General features: G+C 38.8%; 1 protein-coding gene across 8 annotated transcripts in view; it reads left to right on the top strand.

Moving 5' to 3' along the window:
* Nucleotides 1-26,345, top strand: part of SCEL (sciellin) — a 124,349-nt gene extending 98,004 nt beyond the window's left edge. For all 8 annotated transcript variants that reach the window (XM_077483071.1, XM_077483073.1, XM_077483070.1 and 5 more), the window contains 10 exons: nt 31-84; nt 2,386-2,448; nt 5,546-5,608; nt 8,137-8,199; nt 10,935-10,985; nt 16,313-16,627; nt 17,999-18,073; nt 20,695-20,803; nt 22,416-22,518; nt 24,225-26,345. In XM_077483071.1, coding sequence (XP_077339197.1) covers nt 31-84; nt 2,386-2,448; nt 5,546-5,608; nt 8,137-8,199; nt 10,935-10,985; nt 16,313-16,627; nt 17,999-18,073; nt 20,695-20,803; nt 22,416-22,518; nt 24,225-24,241 — 913 coding nt within the window. In that variant the 3' untranslated portion in view covers nt 24,242-26,345. The remainder of the gene's footprint in view (nt 1-30; nt 85-2,385; nt 2,449-5,545; nt 5,609-8,136; nt 8,200-10,934; nt 10,986-16,312; nt 16,628-17,998; nt 18,074-20,694; nt 20,804-22,415; nt 22,519-24,224) is intronic.
* The last annotated feature ends 1,587 nt before the right edge of the window (nt 26,346-27,932 follow it).

Genomic DNA, 27,932 nt, shown 5'->3' with positions numbered 1-27,932 from the left:
CTATCTCATAGAAGTATATATATATTCTAGGGAAGATCAACTCAGCGACTTCATTGACATAAAAAAACCTGAGGCGAAGTCCAGGTAATTATCTTGCTTAACATATTAATAATCATAACAACTTCTACTACTTGCACTGCCACTACTGCTACTATTACTTCTTATTCAACTACTGCTACTTCAATATTACTACTACTGCTTTAATATAGAGATTTTTACTTGGAAAATATTCAGCTGAACTAGGAGGAGGAAGAACCTTTTTTCAATGGAATCTGCCAAATTTAGCAATGCCAGTGTTGGCATCAAATAATTATTATAGCTGAAATCTATGGAAATGACTATAGGTACACAGTTGAACACACATGTACAGTATGTGAGAAGCCAGTCCATGCACCCAGACAGCTACACTTGCACAGTAGCCTCACCTCCACTACAGCTATTATGTAACCCTAAAATTAAAACATAACAAGGGTAGTGGAGAGAGGGAGGATGTCAACACTATGTGCAGGCAGAGCATTGGACTGTGTGTTAAACATACAGAAAGAGAAAGCTATGTAGGTCTCACTCATTAGGGGGCCTTTTTTCCCGAGGCTTGATTTAACAAAAGGGAGACATATACCAGGGTTGCACACACAAAAAAAATCCTTAATAATCCTAAAAGAAAAAAAAATTTTTAATTTTTTTTTAAACTCACCTCTAAATGGCTGTTGCTAGGGGTTCCCTCGTAGTCTGCCTCCTTCAGTGCCTGGGCTGGTGACATCACTTTCCCTCGGTGCAGGAAGGGCTCAGCTCTGCCCCCTCCCTCTTGTCAATCATCTGGGACATGTGATTGGGTGGCCACTCATGGTGCGTGGTGCCGCTTACACATGCTCAGTGGGTGCCCGGCTGTGAAACCACAGCCGGGTGCCCACAGTTACAATGCCAGTGCCGCCGAACAGAGGGGGGGTGAGCGGGACTTTGATCCCCCGCATCGATGGACCCTGGGACAGGTAAGCGTCTGATTATTAAAAGTCAGCAGTTGCACTATTTGTAGATGCTGACTTTTTTTTTCTTTTTAAATGGGCATACCACTTTAAGCCCCATATACACTATCAGATTTTCTGCTCATTTTTGTCTTAAGATTTACCAAAACCAAAACCTTAGGAGTTTCAATATGTATGCAATCAGGCAGGCCCTTGAACTACATGGTTTTGTTAAATCTGAAGACAAAAATCAGCAGAAAATCTGATAGTACATATGGGGCTTTACTATTATCATGCACCCTATTTTTTTTTCGCTTTTTCCCTGAGACATTAATCGTGTTTTAGGGAGTAAAAGGTGGGGTAAAGCCTTTGGGATCTAAAGAATAAAAAACTGCATTAAAGTAGAACTAAAGGCAAGACCTTTGTTTTTCATTTTGGATAAAGTAAGGGAGGATTATAATTCCGCCAGGTTTTCATTCCATTTGTATCCCATAGGGAAGCATACCCTGCACTTCCTGTCCCATAGCCTGAACAGGAAGTGAGAGGAAATCCCCCAAAGTGAAGAAATCCCTGGTTGTCACCAGAACCACCAGAACTAGTGTCCCCAATAGAAGATTTCTTCATTTGTGAGGACATCCCAAAATTTGGGTAAACATGACAAATAGAGAGAGTGAATCTCTCTAATGGGGCAAAGACAGAAATGAAAACCTGTTTTAATCCCTCTCTATTCTTTCCACAACTAAAAAAAAATGTCTTAGTTATATACTTTAAGAAAAGGAGGAGAGAGGAGGTCAGTTCTTCTTTTGCCATCTATGCCTCGTTATAACATTGAAGATAATTTTTTTTGTATTTTGTAAATATATTCAGTGGCTGTCAGACTAGTTTTTAGGTATACTTGGCTTCTTGGCAGTGCATACATCACAGCTTAGTATACTGTACATTATAACCCAATACCTATCCAGAAATGTAATCTACTACACCACTTTTCTCCCTTGTACTAGCCAATCAACCACCTCAACCAATCCATACAACCCCCTCAGGGAGAAGCCTGGTGGCACAGTATTATTAGACAGCATAAATGTCAGTTTGCTGATGTTTGCTAACCATGCATATGCTTCTCTCCATTTCACCCTAATATTTCACCCTAAAAGAAACTTGTACCGAGAATGGGTGATTCTCCTCTTCTAAAATTCTAGGTGCCAGGTTTTCATATTTTCTAAGGCACTGACCACAAACAAGTATGCAGATTGGTAGCTCTGAGTTTGGTGACTCAGCCAGAAAACTAGTATTTTTTTAAAGGAGATCAACAGTGGCAGCCCCATATTTCTTTAAATGGCTGTAATAATTTGTGCATTTCATTTTTCTTAAATAGTCTTGTAGTAGATTCAGTGCTTTGTTTAACAATACTACATATATTTTTCAGGACTCAACAGTTTGACAATCTAATTGAAATTAAAAATACTAACACTGCTAGTACAAATAAGGGGTAAGTACAACATATGAATTATTCAATCTATTTGATAATTACTTTCGATAAACTCTGATTTGGGTGAATGTTGATAGTTTATTTTTACCTCGGAGATAGAAGAATCTAAAAAAAACTTGTGGGTAATTCAGTTAGTCAAATTTCCACAGTGGAAAACCACTTTTGGCGTGGGTGGCTCTTTAACTCTCATGGGGTGAGTTTCTAAAGGTTTACCGGGCTGCCAAAACTTTATTCCCTCAAAAACCCAATTAGATTGAGTTAGGTTTTCCAGTTTTGTTTTCAATTTACCCTTAGTCCAATTGGCTGCTTAAAACAATGGCAGATTCATTGATTGTAGTTTGTTAATATGCTGTTATTAGAGTTTATAACATTTTATTATAAAAAAAAATTGTGCTGTCCTGCGGTTGGTGTGTTAAGTTACAAACTGACTGTAAAATCTTGGTTTAGATTTACTAAAACCATAAGACCCCTTTCACACCGAGGGCGTTTTGCAGGCACTATAGGGTTAGAAATATCGCCTGCAATCCACCCTCAAACTGCTGCTCCTTTGTCTCCAGTGTGAAAGTCCAGAGGGCTTTCACACCGAACCGTTAAGCTGGCAGGACGGCAGGAAAAGTCCTGCCAGCAGCTTCTTTGGAGCGGTGAAGGAGCGGTGTGTTTACCGCTCCTCCACCGCTCCTCCACCGCTGCTCCCCATTGAAATCAATGGGGCATCACTGTATTACCGCTGGCAAAATGCCGCTATTGCGGCATATTGCAGGCGGTTTTAACCCTTTCTCGGCCGCTAGCGGGGTAAAAGCGCTCCGCTAGCGGCCTCAATGCGCTGCAAATCCGACGGTAAAACGCTATAGGCTCAGCGGTGTGAAAGGGGTCTAAGAACCTATCCATTGAATTAATATACAATCAGACAGCCCCTTGCTCTACAGGTGATGGTAGAGCTAAAGGAGATTGTACATTCAGATTGCAACATGTGTGGTGTGTTACAGTTTTTGGCTTCTTGTGGTGAGTTTAGCCAACCCACCCTGATCCTTTAACCCCTTTGCGGACTGCCCACCGTACAATTATTGTGTGATCTGACACTTCCAAGTCTGGGGTGCATGCGCACACCACCAGCGGCCCACTCCCGCTGATTCTACACAGTGGGAGCTGATCGGGAGGTATGGCGGGCTTCATGTCCGCCAGCACCCGCCGATGCTTCGGTAGGCAGGCAGAATGGCAGTCTGCCTACGTATACAAGGCAGATTGCCATTCTCTGAGTACAGAAGGCATAGATACTGTGTTCTTGTAAAGCAAAAACACTGATCCATGTCTTCCACTAGTAAAAGCACCCCCCCCCCCCCCCACTACACTGAATCACAGGCTAGGCACACAGCTAACCCTTTTGATTGCCCCTGATGTTATGCCCTTCTCAGCCAGAATCATTAGTACAGAGACAGTGCATATTTTTTAACACTGATCACTGTATTAGCGTCACTGGTCCCCAAAAAGTAATTCCACAAAATATCTTATTTACAGCACTGCTAGGTGCTAATTTGATCTCCCACTGCTCTCCTCCTCTCTCTCAGCCACTACCACTGTAATGCTAAGATTGGAGAAGGAGAGTGCAGGCAGGTCACGTGAGTCCCCAGCGGCACTGTAAAATAAGGTATTTTACGGAATAATAATAAAAAAAAAACACAGATACTGCACATTTTATCTACCTGTAAGAGAGGATTACAGGATTTCTTAGTAGTGACTTTACCACTGCTTTAAGGGATTCCATTTATTCCAGTGGGCTGACAATGCATCAGAACAGGCAAAACATAGCATATGTACAATTTTTTGAAAAATAGTGCACCACAACTCATGAAATGAGCAGCACTACAATGCGTTATGGTGTGTTAACATGTGTTGCGGTAATGTGCATATTTCCACGGTTGGGAATGGGCCCATAAGGTCACTATTGCCCTTAAACCTAAATTAACTCCTAAACCTTTACTATCAATCTAACTGTCTAACTCATAAGTCTAACTTTTACCCTGATTCTAACCTCTAAATGTGACCCAAATCTATCATGATAATATTTACAGTGAATTATATTCATTATATCCATTATATTCAAAGCTGGTTATCATCACTGGATCGTGTATACAAAGAAACATACTGTGCTTTCCAAGGTAGCACCCCACTAGGATCAAATAGTTTATGCTGATCATTTCCTTGTTTTACTGGTCCTATACTGGCTCAGTTTATCATTACAATGTGTAAAGAAAGCTTATACTACTGAAGATACTTATTTTTGTGTTCTGTTATTAGTCTAGGTTTATGGTATACTAAGGGCTCTTTCACATGACCGATCCGTTCAGGTCCGCCTGGCAGTTTTTTAGGCGGACCTGAAAGGATGCTCCATAGTGGTCTATGGAGTGTCGGATGTCAGCGGTGACATGTCCGTTGACATCCGACCCGCTCCGATTCGAAAAAAGTGTGATGGAGGAAAAACATACTTTTCCATCCATCTGTTGATCGGATCGAGTGACGACGGAAGCGGGCCATCCTCATGAGAGCCATCCCCCCACTGAGAGTCTATCTTGGGTTTTTCGCAATGAATGTTTATGGTTTGCATTTTATCCTATATTTACTTAGAAATCCCACTCACTACTCTAAAATCCACAGACCACAGCTTCAGCCAGCCCATACAGCCACCCCAATGTGAGGTGTGGCATGGGGATATTAGGAAGACTAACTGCCATTTATATCATTTTGCTGCGGCCAACGAAGTGTATGTTCTTCTAACTACCGCTTCACGAAAAAAAGTTACTGAGAGAATATGGAGGCTACTTTTGTGTCCTGTTCTAAAAATGCTTGCTGCCAGAAAAGTATGCATATTGGGAGTTCTAATCTCCATAATTGTTGCAGATCAGTGACTAAGAAGTACTGAATCCAGAGCCAGCCAGGAAACTAATATAGTTAGAAGGAGGTCAGCAGTGACTGCCTTTGTATTGCTCTCAGAAGAGGTGTCCTTTAAATGACTATAACAATTTGTGTGTTTTGCTTTGTTTAAACAAGAATGTGCAAGTGTGAGTGTTCTAATAAACAATAATGCATGTATATTTTTCAGACCACAAAATCTTGACAACCTTATTGAAATTAAAAATACTAACACTATCAGTACAAATAAAGGGTAAGTAAACTGTATAAGTAATAGATTTATAAGACATTAGCACAGAAGAATAGTAGTCGGAGGGGTAAGGGTTCATTAAAACCAAGGCGGTCCACTGTGGTATGTTCAATGCACATGTATGTGCATTTATATCATGCACTAATATGCATTGTGCTAAGGTAGCCAATTCAAATCTGGGAAGCACCCTACAATGCAACAGAAATAATGTTGTGTTAATGCATGTTATGTGTGTTGCATACTGTGGTTTCATTCATTGTAAAGGGCACCCAACGCAATTTTAAAATACAGGTGCACTGCAATGCACTGTAGTGCAGCGCAACCCATAGTGTCCTGCATGCTATGCTGCAAAACACTGCAAACAGCACATGTTTTTTCACAGAGGTATATTTAGGTGCCTTTATTTTGATTGGGCTGCCCAACACAGCATGCCGCAACATGCGTTAACATGTAAAAACATAAAAAAAGTGCAGCAGTGCATCTCATTGTGGTGTGAAGGGGCCTTACTGTGGTATCTCTGCATCCCACGATTCTCACTACCACCACTGCAAAAACATGAATGGGAGAAGTATTCAGCTGTTTCATCCATAATGTAAAATAAATATAGAGATAGCAGGAAATCCTATACGATGGCCTTAGGAGGTGGTGCAGAGATCTCACTGGTTGAGCCTATAAGAAAGATTAAACAAAAACTTGTGGGTGATTCCACTTGTCACCACTTATGCATTGCAAAACCACTTTTTATGGTATTGCCCTTTTAATCTAATTATGGGTGTGACTTAGTACGTAATCTGACACTTCCGAGTCTGGGGTGTGTGCACGCTCCACCCACTCCCGCTGTGATTCTACACAGCGGGAGCTGAACGGCAGGTACAGTGGACTGGATATTCGCTGGCCCCCGCCGATGCTTCGGTACACAGGCAGAATAGTAGTCTGCCTACGTAAACAAGGCAGACTGCCGTTCTGTGAGTACAGAAGGCATAGATCCTGTGTTCTTGTAAAGCAAGGATACAGATCTATGCCTTCCACTAATAAAAACACCTCTCCCACTACACTGAATCACAGGCTAGGCACACAGTTTTGATCGCCCCTGATGTTAACCCCTACTCAGCCAGTGTCATTAGTACAGTGACAGTGCATATTTGTTAGCACTGATCACTGTATAAGTGTCACTGGTCCCCAAGAAGTGATTCCACAAAATACCTTATTTACAGCACTGCTGGGTGCTCACATGACCTCCCGCTGCTCCCCTGCTCTCTCTCAGCCCCTGCCACTTTAGTGCTAAGATTGGAGAAGGAGAGTGCCGGCAGGTCACGTGAGTGCCCAGTGGCACTGTAAAATAAAATATTTTGCGCAATAATTTTTTTTAAAACACAGATACTGCACATTATATCTTCCTGTAAGAGAGGACTACAGGATTTCTTAGTAGTGAATTTACCACCGCTTTAAGGGATTCCCTTTATTTCAATGGACTGCCAATGCATCAGAACAAGTAAAACATAGCACATGTACAATTTTTAGAAAAATAGTGCATCACAACGCATGAAATGAGCAACACTACAATGTACTAATGCGTTATGGTGTGTTAACATGTGTTATGATAATGAGCATATTTCCATGGTTGGGAATGGGCCCATAAGGTCACCATTGCCCTTAAACCTAAATTAACCCCTAAACCTTTACTATCAGTCTAACTAACTCATAAGTCTAACTTTTAACCTGATTCTAACCTCTAAATGTAACCCAAATATAAACCTAACTATCATGGTAATATTTACAGTGAGAAAGAAACATACTGTAGTTTACAAGGTAGCACCCCACTAGGATCAAATACTTTTTGCTGATCATTTCCTTGTTTTACTGGTCCTATACTGGCTCAGTTTATTGTTACAATGTGTAAAAAAAGCTTATACTACTGAAGATACGTATTTTTGTATTCTGTTAGTAGTCTAGGTTTATGGTATACTAAGGCACCACTAAGAGTCTATCTTGGCTTTTTGGCAACGAATGTCTATGGTTTGCATTTCATCCTATATTTACTTAGAAATCCCACTCACTACTCTAACATCCATAGACCACAGCTTCAGCCAGCCCATACAACCACCCCAATGTGAGGAGTGGAATGGGGATATTAGGAAGACTAACTGCCATTTATACCATTTTGCTTCTGCCAACTAAGCGTATGTTCTTCTAACTACCGTTTCATGAAAAATACTTTTCTGAGAGAATATGGAGGCTACTTTTGTGTCCTGTTCTAACAATACTTGCTGCCGGAAAAGTATGCAGATTGGGATTTATAAATTCATTCCAGCTTTATAATCTCCATAATTGTAGCAGTTAGAAAGTACTGAATCCAAAGCCAGCCAGGAAATGAATATAGTTAGAAGGAGGTCATCAGTGACTGCCCTTGTATTGCTCTCAGTAGAGGTGTCCTTTAAATGGCTGTAACATTTTGTGTGTTTTGCTTTGTTTAAACAAGAATGTGCAAGTGTGAGTGTTCTATTAAACAATAATGCATGTATATTTTTCAGGCCACAAAATCTTGACAACCTTATTGAAATTAAAAATACTAACACTATCAGTACAAATAAAGGGTAAGTAAACTGTAAAAGTAACAGATTTATATGACATAAGCACAGAAGATTAGTGGTGAGAAGGGCCCTTACAGTGGTATCTCTGCCTCCCACGATTCTCACTACCACCACTGCAAAAGCATGAATGGGAGCTGTATTCAGCTGGTTCATCCATAATATAAAATAAATATAGAGATAGCAGGAAACCCTATATGATGGCCTCAGGAGGTGGTGCAGAGATCTTACTGGTGGAGCCTATAAGAAAGATTAAAAAAAAACTTGTGGGTGAATCCACCTGTCACCACTTATACATTGCAAGTCCACTTTTCTATGGTGTTGCCCTTTTAATCTAATTATGGGGTGTGGCTTTCTGTCATTTCACCAGTGTGCCAAAAATGTATTCCCTTTAAACACACATTCAGATTGAGGTGAAATTTCCAGTTTTTCCTTAAACGAACTGTTTTTTTAACACATGTTCATTTATTGAATCAACTGTCAATCAGGTTTTTCATAAGTAAAGTGAGACTGTGCTATTAATATGCACTTTCTTATTATATACTGTATAATTTTTTATTATACAACTGTTGTGTGCCATTTTATAGTTAATGTGTTTGTTTTTGGCTTTCAAAAAATCAGCATTTTTTTTTTCTGAATTGGAAGTTTTGTTGCCCGAAAAGGTTGCACATATTTGAAGTATAAACAGCTTTTACCATGTTATTTACTTATCACACCTGAAAAAGTGACACTCACTTAATGACTAAAAGTGTATTTAAAGCCAAACCTTTTATATTTATATTTCAATAGAGCAGGGAAAGGTCCAGACCCCTGTAAGGTTTTTATTCCTCTCTATGTCCCCGTCAGATGGATTCTCTCTATGTCGTGACCACTATCTTTGGGATTGAAAATGGGGTGAATCCAAAGTAAAAAAATTTTGCCTTTAGATATTTTTAAATTTCAGCATTTGTCCTAACCTAAATTAATCCCTAACTAAACTAACCTCAGCCTAACTCATGCATGCAACACTAAACGTACCCTTTAACAGAGCGAAAAACACCATAATTAAATAATAATAATGAAAATACATTCAGGTCTGGATTTATAATGCTGAAACCTGTAAACCTAGCCCCAAAGGACACAACTAGGATCAACTCCTATAAAATGGACATTTTTAGTATTTCTTATCCTAATCTGACTTAGAATATTATTGTGGCAATGTGTACAAAAGGCTTTTCAGATGACTATACTTGTACTGAAGATGGAAAAAACTTAGTGCCATATAATGAGAGCTTTGTTGCTTCTCTAAAGTGCCCCAAATTGTCCTCACTGAAGATGTCTGAAAATCCCTAGCATATAATTCATTCCACCTAAGATCAAAGGTACTCAAAGACAGACACAAAGAATATCATGCGATTCAAAAAATATAATACACTCAAAACTCACCTGATTGGGAAGTGTAATTGGATCTATAGCAAGAAGAGCAGGAAATGTAGTCACTTAATATGTTACCGCCAATCTAGCAGATTAAGCAGAAATAGAAGGGAGGTGATATGCCTACACCACCACCATTGGTTGCTAAGATGCTTGTAAAGCACAACATTATTGGTTGCTAGGATGCAGGGGGCCAGGCAGCACCATGCCATTGGTTGTTATGGTGCAGGTCGTCACCTTCACTATAACAACCTGGGATATGGTGTGGCCCGGGGCTGAACATACACATGGCTGAACTTTGGACAGCCCCACTGTGCCTCCATGAGTGCCGCTTGGGGTGGCTGCTTCACTTGGCTTCATGGGTGGCACACCAAGGTTGGTAACTGTCAAGCAACAAGGTACCAATTCAGGAGACAGGATCAGAGTCGAGGTTATAGGCTGAGATTGTAAATAGTTGAGCAGTGGAGATACCAATTCAGAAAACAGGGTCATTGTTGAGAATTTGAGTCAAGATCAGTTCCAGCTGGCTGCAGAGGTACATGACAGAAGGCAGTAAGCAGTGTCAAGCATGCAGTCTGTGACTAAAATGGGTAAGCAAAAGTTCAATAGCAGGTGTGCAATGTTCTTCTGGTACTAGGAAAAACTGGACCTTCTTTACACAAAGTCTGAAAGGGAACAGCTTCTGCTGCGCTCTCTGTTTAGAAAAGTCATAATGCTCTGGAAAACCTCTGTCACGAGAGCATTTTGCATTACATGTTATTTGTAAAAGAAAGGATTTTTTGGAATTAGTAAAAAACTGATATTATTTATAGGACTGAAAACATGTAAAAACACATGTACAATTGCCCAAAACAAATATAATTTCTTTTGAAAGGCCCAATGCTGTGTTCTGACAGTTATCACAAGTGAAACTACTAATGCCTACTTTGGCTCAGGTGATGACTATGATCGGATTGTGGTGGGGCGATTCCATCCAGCAAAAGCATTGTGTATATGGTTGCCGATGAAGACCAATGTTTATTTGTATTAAAGGGTTAGTCTGTAATACCAAACTCTGTCCTTGTCCATCTGCGAGTCTAGAATGAGAAGGGAAACCTCTCATAATGGTAACAGTAAGCATGAAGATCCAGGATCTTAAATCCAGATACTTTATTTACAGTATATAATAAGTCGTCAGGTGGTTTAAATCTCTAGCATCCACCAAAAATTTAAAAATACATTTTTGGTGGACTGTACCCTTAACATTATTTGAGTAATGGGGTCATGTTTTAGAAAATGCTAATGTTTAGTTATACATCTCTAAATTTTCTTTTACTGGTACATTAAAGAAATCAAGATTTGGATGACTTCATTGCCATAGCAGGAGAAAGAAACAAAGGGTGAGAATATTAATTATACATAAGATATTATTTCTGCAGAGCAAGTTTGATAACTTATTCTTAAAGTGTATCTAAGGTGAAAACATTCTTTTTTTTTTTAGTTTTGGACAAAGCAGAGAAGAGTTTTTTCTCTACTTGTTCTGGTGTCTATTGTCACTAGAAACAAAAGTAAGAAAAAAAATATAAATGTTGAGTTGAGAATAAACTATATGAGCATTGACATAATAGGTTAGATGAAAGTCAATGGGCCACAGTCAGATGTATTGTAACATTTTACATTCCTTTACAAATGCCAATCATTGTTTTCAGACCCACTGACCTTCTGAAAGTTGGTATTGACATATGGGTTGGCATGACCCCCATGACAGTGCCCAGTATGGAGCTAGTCTATTCAGGTTCCAAGCAGCACTGAATTGTGGGAAAGCAGTGTTGTGTGAGCATGTTTACAACATACTCAGAAGAAGTACAGCCTACTAAAGGACAGGCAGAGGTGAGCAATACATAAGATAAGGGATGAAAGTGTGGCAGGTGTAGATGTAATGATTTTAAAAATATGCTATGTCACAGATGTGATTTAATTGAGTATTCTTAGTAGAGTTCATTCTGAATTAAGTGCACCTAAAGGAAAAATATGGAGGCTGCTATTGCCTATATTATTTGAACAAGCTATTTGCCTGATTTACCCTGTAGCTTCAATATGTAAATTTCTTGAGCCAAAGAGGCATAAAAGACTCTTGATATTCCTAAATATGCCCATACATTGCTCAGTTATTTTTGTTAGCCAGCAGGCTAAATAAAAGAGCTAAACCCCAACCGCACATTCAAGTTGAATACAGGAATCAGCCAGCTGTGCCATTGTATACCGACAGCAGGACTCCTTTGCCCTGGGAATACACTGACCAGCACTGAAGCCGCTTGGTTGCATTACATGTGTTGATTGAAGAATAGTTGGAAATTTGGCTGGTCCCTGCTGAACTAACCAAATTGCAATCCATCTATGGCCAGATTTAGACTGTCCTGATTGGCATATTTGTTCTGGGTCAATGATTCATTGTCTTGAAGCTAGAGAGTCAGGGTCACACCCAGTCAACTAGCATTTCCAGAAGGAGATAAACAATGGTGGTCAATATATTTCTGTATTTACATGTTTATTTTAATCAGTGTTGTTTTATTTTAATAAGGCTGCTTATCATGATCAGCCATGTTCTTATGTGAAGAAAGCTAGAAATAATTGTACTGAATGCATTTCCTAATGGAAGATTTGAATTTGTATGTGGTGTAAATGTGATAACAAACGATTTTAGAGACCATGGAAATAATTAACAGGCATATAAAAACGAGTGAAGGATAAGCAATTGTTACTAATTTCAGCTGGGTTCGCGCAACGATTTCTAAATTTAGACTGTGAATGCGTTGTTCTGTTATAGTACACAAATAGAGCCATTCAGACACAATGCATCTGCTTTATCATTTGCTGCTAGAGAATGGCCTTGTTAAGAGGATCAATTTTATTGTAAAAGGCCTGCAACGCTGGCAAAATAATGAATTGTTCACTGTCTATATGCTCAAAAGCATAGGTAGGTTAATGTTTTTCAAAATACCTAATAGATACAGCGTATTACATTCTTATGATTATGTTTTAGCAGAGCAAAGGGCATTTATAACAATCTGTATCTTCATTCTTGAATTGTTGCTATTTTCTCCCAAAGATTTATTTTTTTATTTACGTGAATTCTCCGCTTGAAATGCTGTCCTATCCTCTGTCTGGGCTCATTACTGATAAAAGACAAACATAAACTTGCCATATAAAAAAGGTGTTGAAAATGTCTTTTAATTAAAAGTGTTGGTCTCCTCTAGCAGAGAGTGTGTGATTTATCAGCCCTGAGCTCAGACAGGTAAAAGCTTAGAATTGGCCATAGATGGATCAAAATGTGTCACTTTCAGCAGGAACCAGCAGGATTTTGAGTTTTCTATGGCAATTCCTGTTCAGGAGGAGTCAGTCTAATGACTGACTTCTCTTGAACAGCTAGAGCAGCCATTCTCAACCAGGGTTCCATGGAACTCTTGGGTTCCTCCAGAGGTGGCTAGGGTTTCCCTGGCTGTGGCTGATTTACCTCCTGTTTGATGGTGCCCTCATAGTTCTGAGCCATATCACCTGGAGCAGTCAGTGGTATGACACCAATGATCTTTATAGCTCTCAGTAAGGGGGCCATTCTTACCACCACTGTAAAAAAGGACATCCTTCTCACTGACCACCAAAGTAAGTGGCATTGTTCCCACTGACCCCCAATGAATGGGTTTTATCAGGGGTTCCCTCGATACCTGAAAATTATTTTAAGGTTCCACTGGGGTAAAAAGGTTGAGAAAGGCTGAGCTAAATTCTCCGGCGGAAAGAATCCCCCGGTGTCAAAGATCCACACAGGTATTCAGTGGTGAAGTGACAACCTCAGCCTAGGCTCCCGCCAGGCCACGCCTCCAACATGTTTTGCTCCACCCCTTGGAGCTTAGTCATGGGGACGGTGAACCCATGTGCCTGGGGGAGTATAAGAGCATCATCGGCAGTCACTAATGAGAACTGACAGGTGTGGATCGCGAAGGATGGTGAGGAAAAGGAAAGGGGGAGGAGGGAGAGGGAGGAAAAAACAATAGGAAAAAAAAAAACAAAGAGGGGAAACTGTACATGGAGTGTGAGAATAAAAGTAAAGCAAAGTAAAGTATGAGTAAAAATGAAAAAAATGACAATAGGGAAATCTTGTTTTCTTTTCCCTTTTCTCTCTGTGATTATATTATTTTAAAAAAGCTAAAGGTTTCACACAAAGAGCTTTAATATATCTTGTTAGATTAGCCAGATACCATATTTTCCACATGGTGACACAGGATATGAATCCTAAAGTTTTAGCTAGCGTTCTGGGAGAAACTGGATCTATATGGAAAGACTCTGAGGCTGGGATTTAGCTTCAATTCAATTTAATTTTAAAAGGTCTGTCCTGAGAACCTGTAAATTATTTTAGAAATTACATCTGCTGATAAAGTTGTTTATGTGGCAAACACTGAAAATGTTTGCTTATAAATATCAATCGAGGTCAGGGACTAGACAAGGACTAATACAGTAAAGGGAGGTGTAACTCATATGGAAATGTTTAGAAGTCGGTTTTCTTGAACAGAGCTGTCCAAGCTATTTCCACTGTGTGTTTTACGGCCTTTTCTGGGCCAATAGCTTGGTTTAACCAGCCATTACTGTGTGATTGTTAAGCAGATTGGAGAGAGTTTGGCATACATATGAGAGGCTGCCCCATTCAATACAGATTGCCATGTGAGAGACTTCACCTTTACAGAAGCTGTCCTATTGCTTATGTTAATGAAAAGGGGAAGGCTTGAGAACGCAAGTTGAAATAGAATTGATTAAATACAGTAGATGCAAAATAGGTTCTAAACAATACAAGAATGAATGGCTTGTTATGGTAAGTAAATATTATGTCGCATACACACGACTGGAATTTTGGTCGTAAAAAGCTCTGATGGTTTTCCTGACAAAATTCCGACGGGATTTCACTCAAGCTGTTTTGCATACACACGGTCACACCAAATTACGACCGTCAAGAACGCGGCGACGTACAACACGTATGACGGGACTAGAAAAAGGAAGTTCAGTACCCAGTAGCCAATAGCTTCCATCTCGTAGTTGAATCTGAGCATGTGTGAGTTTTTGCACGTCAAAATTGCATACACACAATCGGAATTTCAGATAGAAAGTTTTTCCGTCGAAAAAATTGAGAACATGCTCTCAAATTTTTGCTAGCAGGAATTCGGGCAGCTAAATTCCGATGGAGCATACACACGGTTGCATTTTCTATTGAAAAGCTCTCATCGGTCTTTTGCTGGCCGAAATTCCAATCCTGTGTACGCGGCATAAGGACAACATGTTTCAGGCATACCTTTATCAAGGCTGTATTCTCATAGGTAATTGCTATTAAAAATGTAATTCATTCATGCCAAAATTGTAGGTAATTGCTGGTAAAAATTTAATGCATTTATTCCAAAACTGCATGTGTACATGTGTGGTGCCTCTTTGTATTTCCTTTGCCTTCTTTGGTGAAGAATTTGCCCCTGTCTACTGAGGCGGCCTTCATTGCTAAACAAACTATTGCTCAAATTAATAGTGATGTGGTGAGTGCTATTGTTGTTGCTACCTGATCATGTTAGTTGGTCTTACAGGCAGAGATTCTTTCTGGCGTAAATTTTCTGTCATCTCCTGGTTCTGGAGGTCGATCAACAGAGCCAAAAGTTGACTTGGAAGGTTAAGCTCAAGAGTACTTTACCTTTCTAAAACAGTAGTAATGTCAACCACTATTATTATTATACAGGATTTATATAGCACCAACAGTTTGCGCAGCGGTTTACAATATAAAGAGACACGATACAGCAACAACACAATTCAATACAAGTGAGTTAGGAGGGCCCTGCTCTTGCGAGCTTACAATCTCTAATAGGGAGGGGCTGGTGGAACAAAAGGTATAATGACAACATCAAGCTTAGTATGCTGGAATGCGACAGATATGACTTAGGCTTCTTTTACACTGAGGCAGTTTTTAGGCATTTTAGCGCTAGAAATAGTGCCTGTAAAGTGCCTGAAAACTGCCTCCAATGCCGCCCGAATGTGAAAGCCCGAGTGTTTTCACACTGGGGCGGTGCGCTTGCAGGACATTAGAAAAAGCATCTTTGGGGCAGTTTGGGAACGCTGTATACAGTGCTCCCAAAATGCACTGCACATTGAAATGAATGGGCAGTGCATCCAAAGCTCATGAAAAGCGCTTTGGAAAGCGCCGCAACACGGCAGTTGCAACCCCTTCTTCGGACACCAGTGGGGGTTAAAAACACCCTGCTAGTGGCCAAAAAGCACCACTTAAACAGTGCTAAGCACTGCTAAAATGAGCGCCGCTATAGTGTAAGTAATATAAAGAGTCTGAGAAAAAGGATTAGCTGAAGCAATGATTTTACATCACAGGTGGGTTAAGTCAAAACAAAGAACTTTTGTAATATATTTAATGATTCGATTTTGGACTCTTTGGACACGGCTGTAGCTCTTTAGTATAATTTGTGTTTGCCTCTGTTTGCACTGTTCAAGGAGTCTTTAGCAACTGTTTCTAGTCACTGTACGTTTAAGATGTATTTTTTATTACAGGTACTTATATTGCGCAGACAATTTACATGTGCTTTACATATATATTGTACATTCACATCAGTCCCCGCCCTCAAGGAACTTACAATCGAAGGTCCCTAATGTATACAATATGATGAACCTAAAATGCATAATTTAATCTTTTTAGGACAACCAAATATCCTGCTAATAGCAGCAATACTACATCCCGTAGTTCAACTACAACTACCACATACAATGTTACAAGCGACAACTCTGATGCCTCCAGCAGGCGTTCCACCACATCCAGGACTTACAATGCCACCAATGACTCCCAAGATTCCCCATTCAGAGGTTCGACTACCACAACAACCTACAAACTTTCAGATGACAATAGTGAAGCTCCATCCCGTCGTCCTACAACAACAACAACAACAACAACTTATAAAGACACTACTGATGGATCAAGCGCTCGATCCAATGTTAACTACACACAAGATTCATGGTAACCTACAAAGTAGAGCATACTTGTTTTATGTATTGGTTAATCACCATATGTTGTACAACAAAATGCTAAAAACTAGATTTTTCTGTGGCACAAATGTCTCATCATTTGGAGAAGTTTTTTATGCACTCCAGTATATATAAATCTGGCTAGTCTATGGTAGTCAACCACTCACAAGGAACAGAAAAACAGGAATTTTACTTGCAGATGATTGGATGATTGACATCAGCACAGCTTCACTTTTATACTAAGCCAAATACCTATTCCTTTGTAAAGTGAAAATTCACTTCCAAAGTGAACATGCTCTACTCCTTTAGTGATTTAACCTTAATGTGGCTTATACTACCCATTGTCAGAGCACTACCTAGGTTTTATTAGCCATTGTCGGAGCACTCTCTCCTCACCTCCTGCAGTTGCTGCTGGCTTAGCCCCTGTACACACGGTCGGAGATTTCCACAACCAAATCCGTCGGATTTTGCCCGTCGGATTTTGTCCGTCGGATCTTGTCCGAAACTGTTGCATACTCACGGTCGGACAAAGTTGGCGAAAAAATCCGATCTTTCAGAACGTGATGACGTAATTTCGTTAAGATGGGACTACATTCAGGCTAGTAGCCAATAGCTTTGATGTAGGAATTTGATCTGAGCATGCGTGGCACTTGGTCCAATCAAAATTCTCTACACATGATCGGAGTATGTCCAATCAGCCCAGTTGGTCGGGAAATATTTCCAACATGTTGGAAAATTGGGTCCGACGAATATTCCGACGGAATCAGTCTGATGCATACCACACACAGTCGGATTATCTGACGACACAGTCCGATAGGACACATTCCGACGGATTCTCCGACCGTGTGTACAAGGGCTAACACAGGAGAGATCACATGCTCAGTCTGAAAATAAGTATAGATGTTAGAAGTGGGAAAGGGGACAATTTGAAGGCTAGTTAGGTATAATCTTTGATTCCTCTTTAAGTGCACATGATGAGATTTTTATTTGGCTGATAACTACTACACATATAATATAACATATATCATACATAGCATCAACCGAAAACATCTAAAAATAAAAAGATCAATGCTGTGCGCTTACTCATAATAACAATCTAGCTATTAGTGGTCTGATTTACTAACATGTGAAGTAAACCTGTATGATTGGATGTTGAAATGCACACATGTTCACTTCACTTCAGGTAAGCTCAAGTCACAATTTAGTATATGAGCCCTTGGTGTAGTCAGGCTAACTAAAGCTATGTTATAATTGGTAGCAATAAGTTATTGCAATTAATTATTTTTATTACCTTGTTAATAATAATTTACGCTGGCATTTTGTTTACATTTTATTTATTTATTTTATCTATTTATTTTAACAGGAAATCCTCACCCAATACATATGACCAATCCATTGTATCAAATTCAATTAAAACAGTCTATTCAACTTCTGATCGGTAAGGGCAAAACTTTATTTTGGTAACATCATCCTGCAAATATTATTTTATTTTCTGTGTAACCTTTAGCCAAAAAGACATTAAAAACATGTTATGTCTATTTTGACCAATGTTGGGTTAAAAAAAAGGCATTTTCACTGTAACAAAACATACATTTTATTCCATAATTCATACTGCTTAAAATAACACTAAAAAAAAATTTCTGATAGAAAGCATGGCAGAGTTTTTGTAAGTGAAACATGCTTTTGTATTATTTTTTAATTTTTTGGAAAAAAAGAAAACAAAGTAAACGAAAATAGAAAAAAATAACAGTAAAAAAAAAAAAATTTAATATTAAAAATCTTCATAAAAGGAATAGCTAAGGGGAGAATGCTTGGGGAGGAAGGGAGTAGGTAAGTAGGTAAAGCGAGTGTAAACGTTCACCTTGTAAAACAACCCATTCGGTGTAAAACAGAAATGAAAGGCAAAACATTTGTGTATAGATATAAAAATACATTTTAAAGAGGGATTCTACCTAAAAAAAAAATATTAAAAGCCAGCAGCTATAAATACTACAGCTGCTGACTTTTAATAAATGGACACTCACCTGTCCCGGTTCCAGCGATGCCGGCAGCCAAGGCCGATCGATAGCTCGGCTCTCGGCTGCTGCCGTCACCATTCTAGGTGAGGGAATCAGGAAGTGAAGCGAATCGGCTTCATTTCCCGGTTCCCTACTGCGCATGTGCGAGTCGCGCAGCGCAATAGAAATTCTCCGCGCTGTCACTGGGACCCGTGTGTGTCCCAGCAGACAGCGCGGCAGGACAGGATATGACATAGACTCCCACGGGAGTCTATGCCCGGAAGTGGGTGTAAATACCTGTCTTTGACAGGTATCTCCACCCCCTCCCCCCTGTAAGGTGCCAATTGTGACACCGGAGGGGGGGAGGGTTCCGATTAGCGGAGGTTCCACTTTAGGGTGGAACCCCACTTTAAATAAGTGATCTCATTCCCTCTGTTCTCAGCTGCATAAGAGATGGGGGAGGAGAAGCAGCAGCACACTGAGCTTCCCAGTGAATGGCTGTGCAACGGGGGCATGTCTGGACAAGTCTAAGCATTGGAGGAGAGCACACTGAGTTTCCAGCATAGCTAGAGAACTGACCAGAGTGAGTTCTCCTGCTTAGTGTGGTCAGTTCTTAATAGGAAAGCAGAGGGACTGGCAGGAACAACAGTGATTTCACATTAACGAAGCATGCAAAGAGAACAGGATACTTTCTCATACAGGTACATGGTACAGCAGGCACATATAAGGAATATGGTTTGGGGTAACAAATGCTTTAACTAAGGGTTAATAATGGGATAAATAGGAACATTTTATTTAATAAACCTTCTTTTATTTTTATTTTATTGATGCCATATGCCAAATGCCATTGAATGTCATAGGTTTGATCTGCATATGAAAGAAGAGGTAAATACAACGTAACAATACATTATTATATTGTATTACTCAATGGCATGTGCAGTGTCATTTTTCCCTGTCAATCTGACAGCAGGTAATTGCTCGTAATAACAGCAGAGGCAGGGGGAGAGAAGCCTACTTGGAGAGATGTCCTATGCCGCGTACACGCGGTCGGAGAATCTGTCGGAATGCGCCTTATCGGACCGTATCGTCAGATAATCTGACTGTGTGTGGTATGCATCGGACTGATTCCGTCCGAATCTCCGTCGGACCCAATTTTCCAACATGTTGGAAATATTTCCCGACCAACTGGGTCGGTCGGACCTAATCCGATCATGTGTAGAGCATTTTCATCGGACCAAGTGCCACGCATGCTCAGATCAAATTCCTACATCAAAGCTATTGGCTACTAGCCTGAATGTAGTCCCATCGTAACGAAATTACGTCACCGCGTTCTTGGCAACCGCTAAATCAGACAACTTGGCCCGACCGTGTGTATGCAACAGTTTCGGACACAATCCGTCGGACTAAATCCGAAGGGCAAAATCTAACGGATTTGGTTGCCAAAATCTCCGACCGTGTGTACGTGGGCTTAGAAAGGTCAAAGTGGGTAAAAGTCTATGCTAATGTTCATATTAAGAAAAACAAAGGGTGTTAACAGAAGTTCTCTAATACTAGTCTATGCGAAATGCATCATTGTAGCATGCAAGTACAGACATACCCCACTTTTAAGTACACAATGGGGTCTATTTACTAAAGCTAAAAAGTGTAAAATCAGGCTCACTTCTGCATAGCTTCAATAAGCTTCTAACCCCAGCTTGTTCAATTAAGCTTTGGTAATAAACCCTGGAAGCTCATTGGATTCTATGCGGAAGTGAGCCTGATTTTGCACTTTTCAGCTTTAGTAAATAAACCCCATTGTGTACTTAAAAGTGGGGTATGCCTGTAAATAGCTTTTGTCCTCTGTCATGTGGTAACAAAAAGTAAGTGTCAGTATAGCTGTTATGAGTAAATGTGCTGTATCAGTACATACCTAAATGCTATAGTTTGAGTTTAAAAGAAATGATAATTCGTTTTATATGGCGTTCATGAGTTGCACTTAGTTTTTAGAACACATGATAAAAAACAGTACATTGGTTTGTGTGTATAACAATGTGTGAACTAATTACTATTTTATATTAAATAGATCTGTTATTGAAAAGGACTTGTGTACTTACTGCCGGAAGCCACTTGGCATTGATGCCAAAATGATCCTTAAAGATTTAAGCATAAGCTGCCATGCAACATGCTTTAAGGTAAATAAAACAAAACGTGTTATGATTCCCAAGGATTATCTCTAACATCATATCTTCTCCATACATAGCTCTGCTTAATTGGCCTGAACCCAACACTTTAGATGGAGTTACTGTATACCATTCACCTTATAGCATAGCCATAGCTCCCAACTGTCCCTTATTTCGAGGCACTGTCCCTGATTTGAAACAAAGTCCCTCTGTCCCAACTTTTCTCCTCGCTTGTCCCTCATTTTCATCTTATCTGTATAGTTGTATATAAAATGCACTATTTATCTTTCAAAAAGTGTTTTATAGTGCTAAAACTTTCATCCAGTTTCCTAAATTGGGGCATTTCTAAATTCCAAAAGTCAGTATAAAGGAATAGTAATGGAAAAAAAAAGCACTTGTGGGTTTAACCAATCTTTTTTTGTACAATTCTCTTTTAAGGGTGGCGTGACAGGGGGTGTGTCCTATGCCTATATAGGTTTGCTAATAGGTGTCCCTCATTCAGCTGTGCCCCTATTGAGGAGATTTTTACATCTAGTAACCATCTGTGATCATTTTACATCTGTGCTCTGGAAACCAAAGACAAAGTTTAAATATCTCTCCATACGGGACACAGATAACAACAAAAACCAGACAGAGACTTTCAGCTTCCCCATTCTACTTTTACAAAATGTTTTATTTCTCTGTGCCCCTGCTTGGGAGAGTTCTGTTCTTCCGTCTCAGTGACCTCACAGTAAATCGGATTAATACTCCCCATTGGTTACAGGAAAATACTCCAAGGCAGTAACCCTTTCAAACTTTGTACAAAAAAAAGAAAAGAAAAGATTTTGGCTAGAGCTGCACTATAAGTATGATTAATGATCAACCAAGATACAGTTTTTTGATAGGCCCAGTTCTACTCCATTACATATTTCACTTTGGTGTAAGTTGGGATTTTTGTAAACACATACACAAAAACATTTCTTTTGCCAAGTGCAAATATTAGAGAGTTTCACTAATCCACTGTGAAATGTAATAGACTCAGGTGACAAGAAACAGAACTTGTGCATGAGTTCTTCCCTTCAAGACTTCATCCATCTATGGTACAGTTTCTTTTTATGTACAGTAACCTACCAACGGGTAAGGAGTCACTGCTCTAATCAGAATGCTATGAGCAAAGTTGGTCATAAATGACCCAGTCCTGACCTGGTTGTCTGCCTAATAACACCCTAGATGAGTGATGGCGAACCTTGGCACCACAGATGTTTTGAAACTTCATTTCCCACGATCCTCTTGCACTCTGCAGCATAGTTGAGCATTGTGGGAAATATAGTTCCAAAACATCTGGGGTGCCAAGATTCACTATCACTGCCCCAGATGGTTATGATCTGTATGCTGGGCATTGGAATCACTCTCAGAAACAAATGTTGCATCTTCTTTAGAACAGGGAAGTTGTTTTCACTTCAACAGATGTATCATACAATTAACTTTGGCGAGTCTGCATGGTAGTTGACATATAGATATTAGCCCATGTATCATTGTAGGGGAAACATCTATATGCCTATCATTGCAGACAATGCATTTTTATACATTAAATGGTTTTTGAATCTATACATCAGCTACATGAACATTATCTTTTGTATTTCAGTGTGAAGCATGTTCTAGTTCCTTGGGAAATCTAAAAGCTGGTGACAGCATGTGGATCTATAAACAAACTATTCACTGTGAACCATGCTATTTTTCTGCTAGAGGTAAGCTGTAAAATTCAAAATCTAAATACAACAAAGTATTATTATCATACAGGATTTATATAGTGCCAACAGTTTCTGCAGCACATTACAAAGTAAGCTCCTTATCTTTGTTGAGAAAAGGTGGAATTTGCAGAGCTCAGTAGCTCATGCTAAAGTAACTTGTACAAGTGACTCAATTCTATCTGTTGTTTACTGGGTATCAGAATGCTTGAAATGAAAGTACTTGGCCATGCTTTCTTTTTAGCTATCCCATAGTGCTCTAGAAATCCTATACATACATTATATATGTATGTACTGTATACAGTATATACAATGATGCAAAAGATTGGTTTAATAATACATCCAATTAAAAAAATGTATGAAAATACATTTATTGCCAAACCAGTTTCAATTACAGTTCCATTTTAAGACTGTAACACCACTCCGTCTATAATAAAAGTAACATAATACCATCATGTATATTTGGTTAAATGTTTTGATAGTTTTGCACACTATTTTCCATTGTCTGTGTTGTGTAAGTCTGGCCATGGAAAGTATATCTTTTACTTATACTGCTAGGTAGCGATATAAGTGAATTAAAACCTATTTTATTTTAAATCTAGCTCTCCTTCACTTGCAATGAATTACACTTCTGTGTACACCTCCCTACTTACTTTTCATGTATGTGCAAATAAAGCCTGTGCAGAGCTGGTAGGCGCTTTCAATATGTGTAAACCATACTATACCTTGAGCAACACACTGTGTACTATCTATACTGCCTGTCTAGACTGGACCAGTGGGCCAGAGAAATAATATTACATTGAACAAAGCAGGAAACCTTGAAGTAGAGGTTCTACTTGACTACTGGCCTTGAAGAAACCAAGAGGCCTTCTGTGCTGGCAGTGAAATCACTGCTATTGTTTGCAAGACTGTGGGTTAATAGACAAACAGACTGTTCATTTTGCATGGGGAGCTGCACTTTGCAAGGGTATTTCCCCCAGGGCTTAGCGAATGAAATGATGTTCTACTGACTTCCATTATCCAATCATGCACAAGCCCAAATTCTGTTTTTTATTTTACAAAAACATAATTGGGTATTCTTTGAAAGCCAACATTCGCCACATTCACTAAGCTCTGGGACAAACCCCCATTGCCAAGTGCAACTTTCCTTGCAAAGTGAACAGCCTACTTGCCTTTAGTAAATCACCCCCCCCCCCCCCCCCCCATTTTCTCAGGTGGTTAGACTATTCAATGAGACTAAGTAAATAGAAATGATTTCATGTAGCTGTCCATTTACGTATTTTATTAAATAAACAATTTGTAGATTATGGATCCTACTGGAGTAAGCAACGTCAGGGCTAGATTCAGGCAACCATTCTTCTGCAGATTGACTTTCAGTAGGCTTTACACTAAACAGGTACAAGGTGATGAATGATTGGTTGCTATAAGTTGGAGTACCGCTTTGTTATTATATACATGTGTGCAGCAGAAAATTAAGTGTATGGCATGAAAAAGACATTCTGCCAGCTGTGAACTGTAGCACACATTGTAAGTCTAACAGCAGGCATTTTACAAATCAGATTAGCTCTGCTGATTTAGTATACAAGCTTTCTTTTATTAAACAGATCAGATTATTTATCCAGCTGTCCGTAAAACTGATGTGCTCTGAGAGTTTCGTTTGTGTTCCCATTTGCATGTAGACTTACAAGCTGTATTTTCTCTTTCAGAGAAATGGATCATCTAAATTGAGGATCTAATATCCAACAATAGAAGATCAAATACGCAAAATGTCAATATATAGCTTTTCTTGTGTAACTAAATATGGCTGGGGTTATAATGTATAAAGGCTGGGGAAGAGCTATTCACTTTCCTCAATAAAGATTTACAACTTTCTATTTTTAATATAGAGCTTATTTTAGAATAAAAAAAATGTAATGTACATAAAACAATAGTTCCCAATTAATAATACAGCCAAGAACATTCTGTTGAATCATTTGAATTATGGAATGAAATAGCTGTTCTCTGTTCCCTAACCAAGAACACAAATAGGATTGCTGTGGTTTAGACTTAGATATCTGCAGAAACAATTCAAATACAGTCGACACATAAATAATTGCTTAATAAAAAGCAAGGCTGTTTATACACCATCACATTGTACATCTATGACATAACATTGACCCTGTCAGTCAAAAAAAAAAAAAAGACACTCCCTTAAACCTACGACAAGATTTTCTCAAGATTTTTTTCAAAATATGTATACTAAAAGAAAGTTCATAATGCAACTTGGTTGCTGAGATTTCCCAGTCCTCTGGAGAATGGGACTTATAATTGCCAATTATGTCATTTACTTACCCAAATATAGGAAATGTTGGGAAAAAAAATATATTTTCTTACTGTAGTAAAACAGAATGTAGCATGCATTGAGGTTGATTTACTAAAGGCTAACAGACTGTTTACTTTGCAACTGCAGTTGCACTTTGCAAGGGAAATTACCACTGAGCGTAGTGTTTGAGGTGAAGTTCTGCCGACTTCCATCATCCAGTCATGTGTAACTGCAAAAATTAATTTCTTTCTTTCCTTGCACGTGATTGGGTATTCTTTGCAAACTAAGCTCTTGGGATATTTCCCTTGCAGAACGCAACTTTACTTCCAAAGTGAAAATCATAATTGCCTTTAGTAAATCAACCCCAGTTAGTTGCATGATTTTAATGTGCAAATTATAAATTAATTATAGAAATAATACGTTGATGTACAAAAAAAACTATTGGCATATGTTTGGAATGCATGTTTGGGGATGATTATACCCATTTTGCCTGGCAAAATATTTCTACTTTACTTCACTACTTCTGTCTACAGACTAAAGAGTATTATGTATATATTGGCCTGGAATTTTTCTTTAACAGAGTATCTTTATAAATATTTGAATTAATACTCAAATCAAATTTTGCAAGCGTGCTACATGTAGGTGAGCTATGTTTTTGGTGCTGGGAATCTGTCATTGTTTTATGAGAGTTCTCTCTTGATAGACTACATATTAATAAGAGGTTAGTAACAACTGACTGCTAACATTTTTAAAATGCACTCTTTATCGGCTTTTATGCAAGGAGCTTTTTTATGATGGCATTCAATTTGTTGTTTTGTTTTCAATCATAAATTTAAATTTTGTTACTTCTTTGGATACTACCAATAATTACCTCTGTAACTACCATCTGTAAATTACCTAATGTTATTAGTAGATCACTGTCCTGTAAAGTTTTACTTTAAGCACTTTGAGTATCATATCTAATATTTTAATAATATGTATCCAAAAATTTGCTATGACTGACTTATGAAAACTAGAACATAAGATAATGATTAGCTGCCATTAGCAGTCAGATTTAAAGTGAACCTGAACTACTGTCTTGCTGAGATAGAGATAAACAGATGGGCTAAAATACTTGCCTTTCACAGCCTCTGCTGCAAGAGATGATGAGCCGATTTAAACTCTGATCCTCTCTTTAAACTGAGATCACACACCTGTGTCTACATCTTCAGATATGTGATCAGCACTAATAGAAGCCAAGAGCAGCATTTTCTCCAGAACAGGAAATTATCTTAGCCCTCTGTTCTATGTATAACTGCTAATGTTTAAATAAAAGTCTACATTGAGTTTTTATGTTCTAGACAGAAAGTGTTTTGTTTACCTAACATAATAAATCAACTATAATCTATCATTTTTATCTGCCTCAACTGTCATTTTAAAGTTGCAATTTCCTTATATATCATATTCACTTTATTTTATACTGTTACTTTTCTACTGTATTATGTATTTCAATATAAGGACTAATAAATAAACATATTCCTACCTATTTTGTTTTTTATAATTACGGAAAGTGTGAGGTGGTGTGCAACTGTCAATTTTTTTTATCTACTAGGGTCTGTTCACGCTATGGGTGGGATTTGCTAAAATTGGAGTACTCAGAATCTGATGCAGCTGTTCATGGTAGCCAATCAGCTTCTAACATCAGCGTGTTCAATTTAGCTTTGACAATTAATCCTGGAACCCCAATATGCCACCCCCGAAACAAAAGCCTACTTTATAAAAGGGAAGATGTGCAGCAAAAAAAAACAGTTTAACCTAAAAAACAAATGCCCTATCAACATAAATAAAAAAACTAAAAAAAAAACTCAAATGACCAATTTTGAAACCAATCTTTTTAAAAGAAAGCCTTGCAAAAAATAAAGTAAAAAAAGGTTTGCTCTGGAGGGGGCACCAGCTAAAAGTGACTGCTGACCCCAAATCAACCACAAAATTAAATGTAAAAAAAAAAAGTCAAGGGATTGATTGCCTGGAGAGATAGCAATCAGAATTCATTACAGTTTCCTAACCAAACTTTATTTGGTGCCGCTTTACATGGTAACCAATCAGCTTCTAACTTCAGCTTGTTCAATTAAGCTTGGACAAAAATGTCTGGAAGCTGATTAGTTTCTATGCAGAGCTGCACCAGATTTTGCACTTCAAATCAGTGAGAATGTGCGATACTTCATACAATGTCCATCACATATGCTGTGCAACTCATAAATCAATAAATCTATAAATTATGTGACATTTGTGCAATTTCATCAGTTGTCAATGTGCAAAAAATATATTACATATAGTGTCCATCATATACCTTGCAAAATAACCAACAATTAGGGATGGGCCGAACACCTTCCCCGGTTTGGCTCGCACCAGAGCGCCATGAACAGGCAAAAAGTTCTAGCAAACATGCAAACCATATTAAAATCTATGGGACATGAACATGAAAAATCAAAAATGCTAATTTTAAAGGCTTCTATGCAATTTATTGCCATAAAAAGTATATGGGGACCCAGGTATTGCCCTAGAGGACATGTATAACTGCAAAAAACTGTAATTATATATTCTGCACTGCACTATATACCCTGCAATGTATTATATATACTACACGGACTGTACTATATACTCTGAACTGTATTATATATACTACACTGATTGCACTATATACTCTGAACTGTATTATATATATTACACTGACTGCACTATATACTCTGAACCGTATTATATATGTAGTGGTACCCTCGTAAGGGCTACTAAGTGTTGTGGCCCACCTGTCGCCCTGCCTAGCCCGGTATTCAAGTCATCAGTCACTCCAATGAACAGTCTATTAGCTTTGTTTTTTTTTATTGAGGGGATTGAACTTGGAGGGGGTATAGAAAGTATGGGATGCCCAGTGAATTTTAGAACAATCATTTGAGATGACTTTTAGAACAAAGAATTGGAACAGTTTATATACACTCCAGTATATACAAATCTCTCTTCCTCCAGCACAACTGTTTTTGCAGACCATTACTCCTCAGCTCCTCCAGCACTCTACTTGCTTGAGCTCCCAGGCACAGCTAGCACCACATGGTTAGGCCTGACACGGGCTCAGCCA

The sequence above is a fragment of the Lithobates pipiens genome, unplaced genomic scaffold (genome assembly GCF_037356315.1).
Source record: "Lithobates pipiens isolate NorthernLeopardFrog02 unplaced genomic scaffold, aLitPip1_a1.2 Scaffold_16, whole genome shotgun sequence".
NCBI classification, from domain to species: Eukaryota; Metazoa; Chordata; class Amphibia; order Anura; family Ranidae; genus Lithobates; species Lithobates pipiens.
This window is presented reverse-complemented; position numbering and strand designations above follow the sequence as displayed.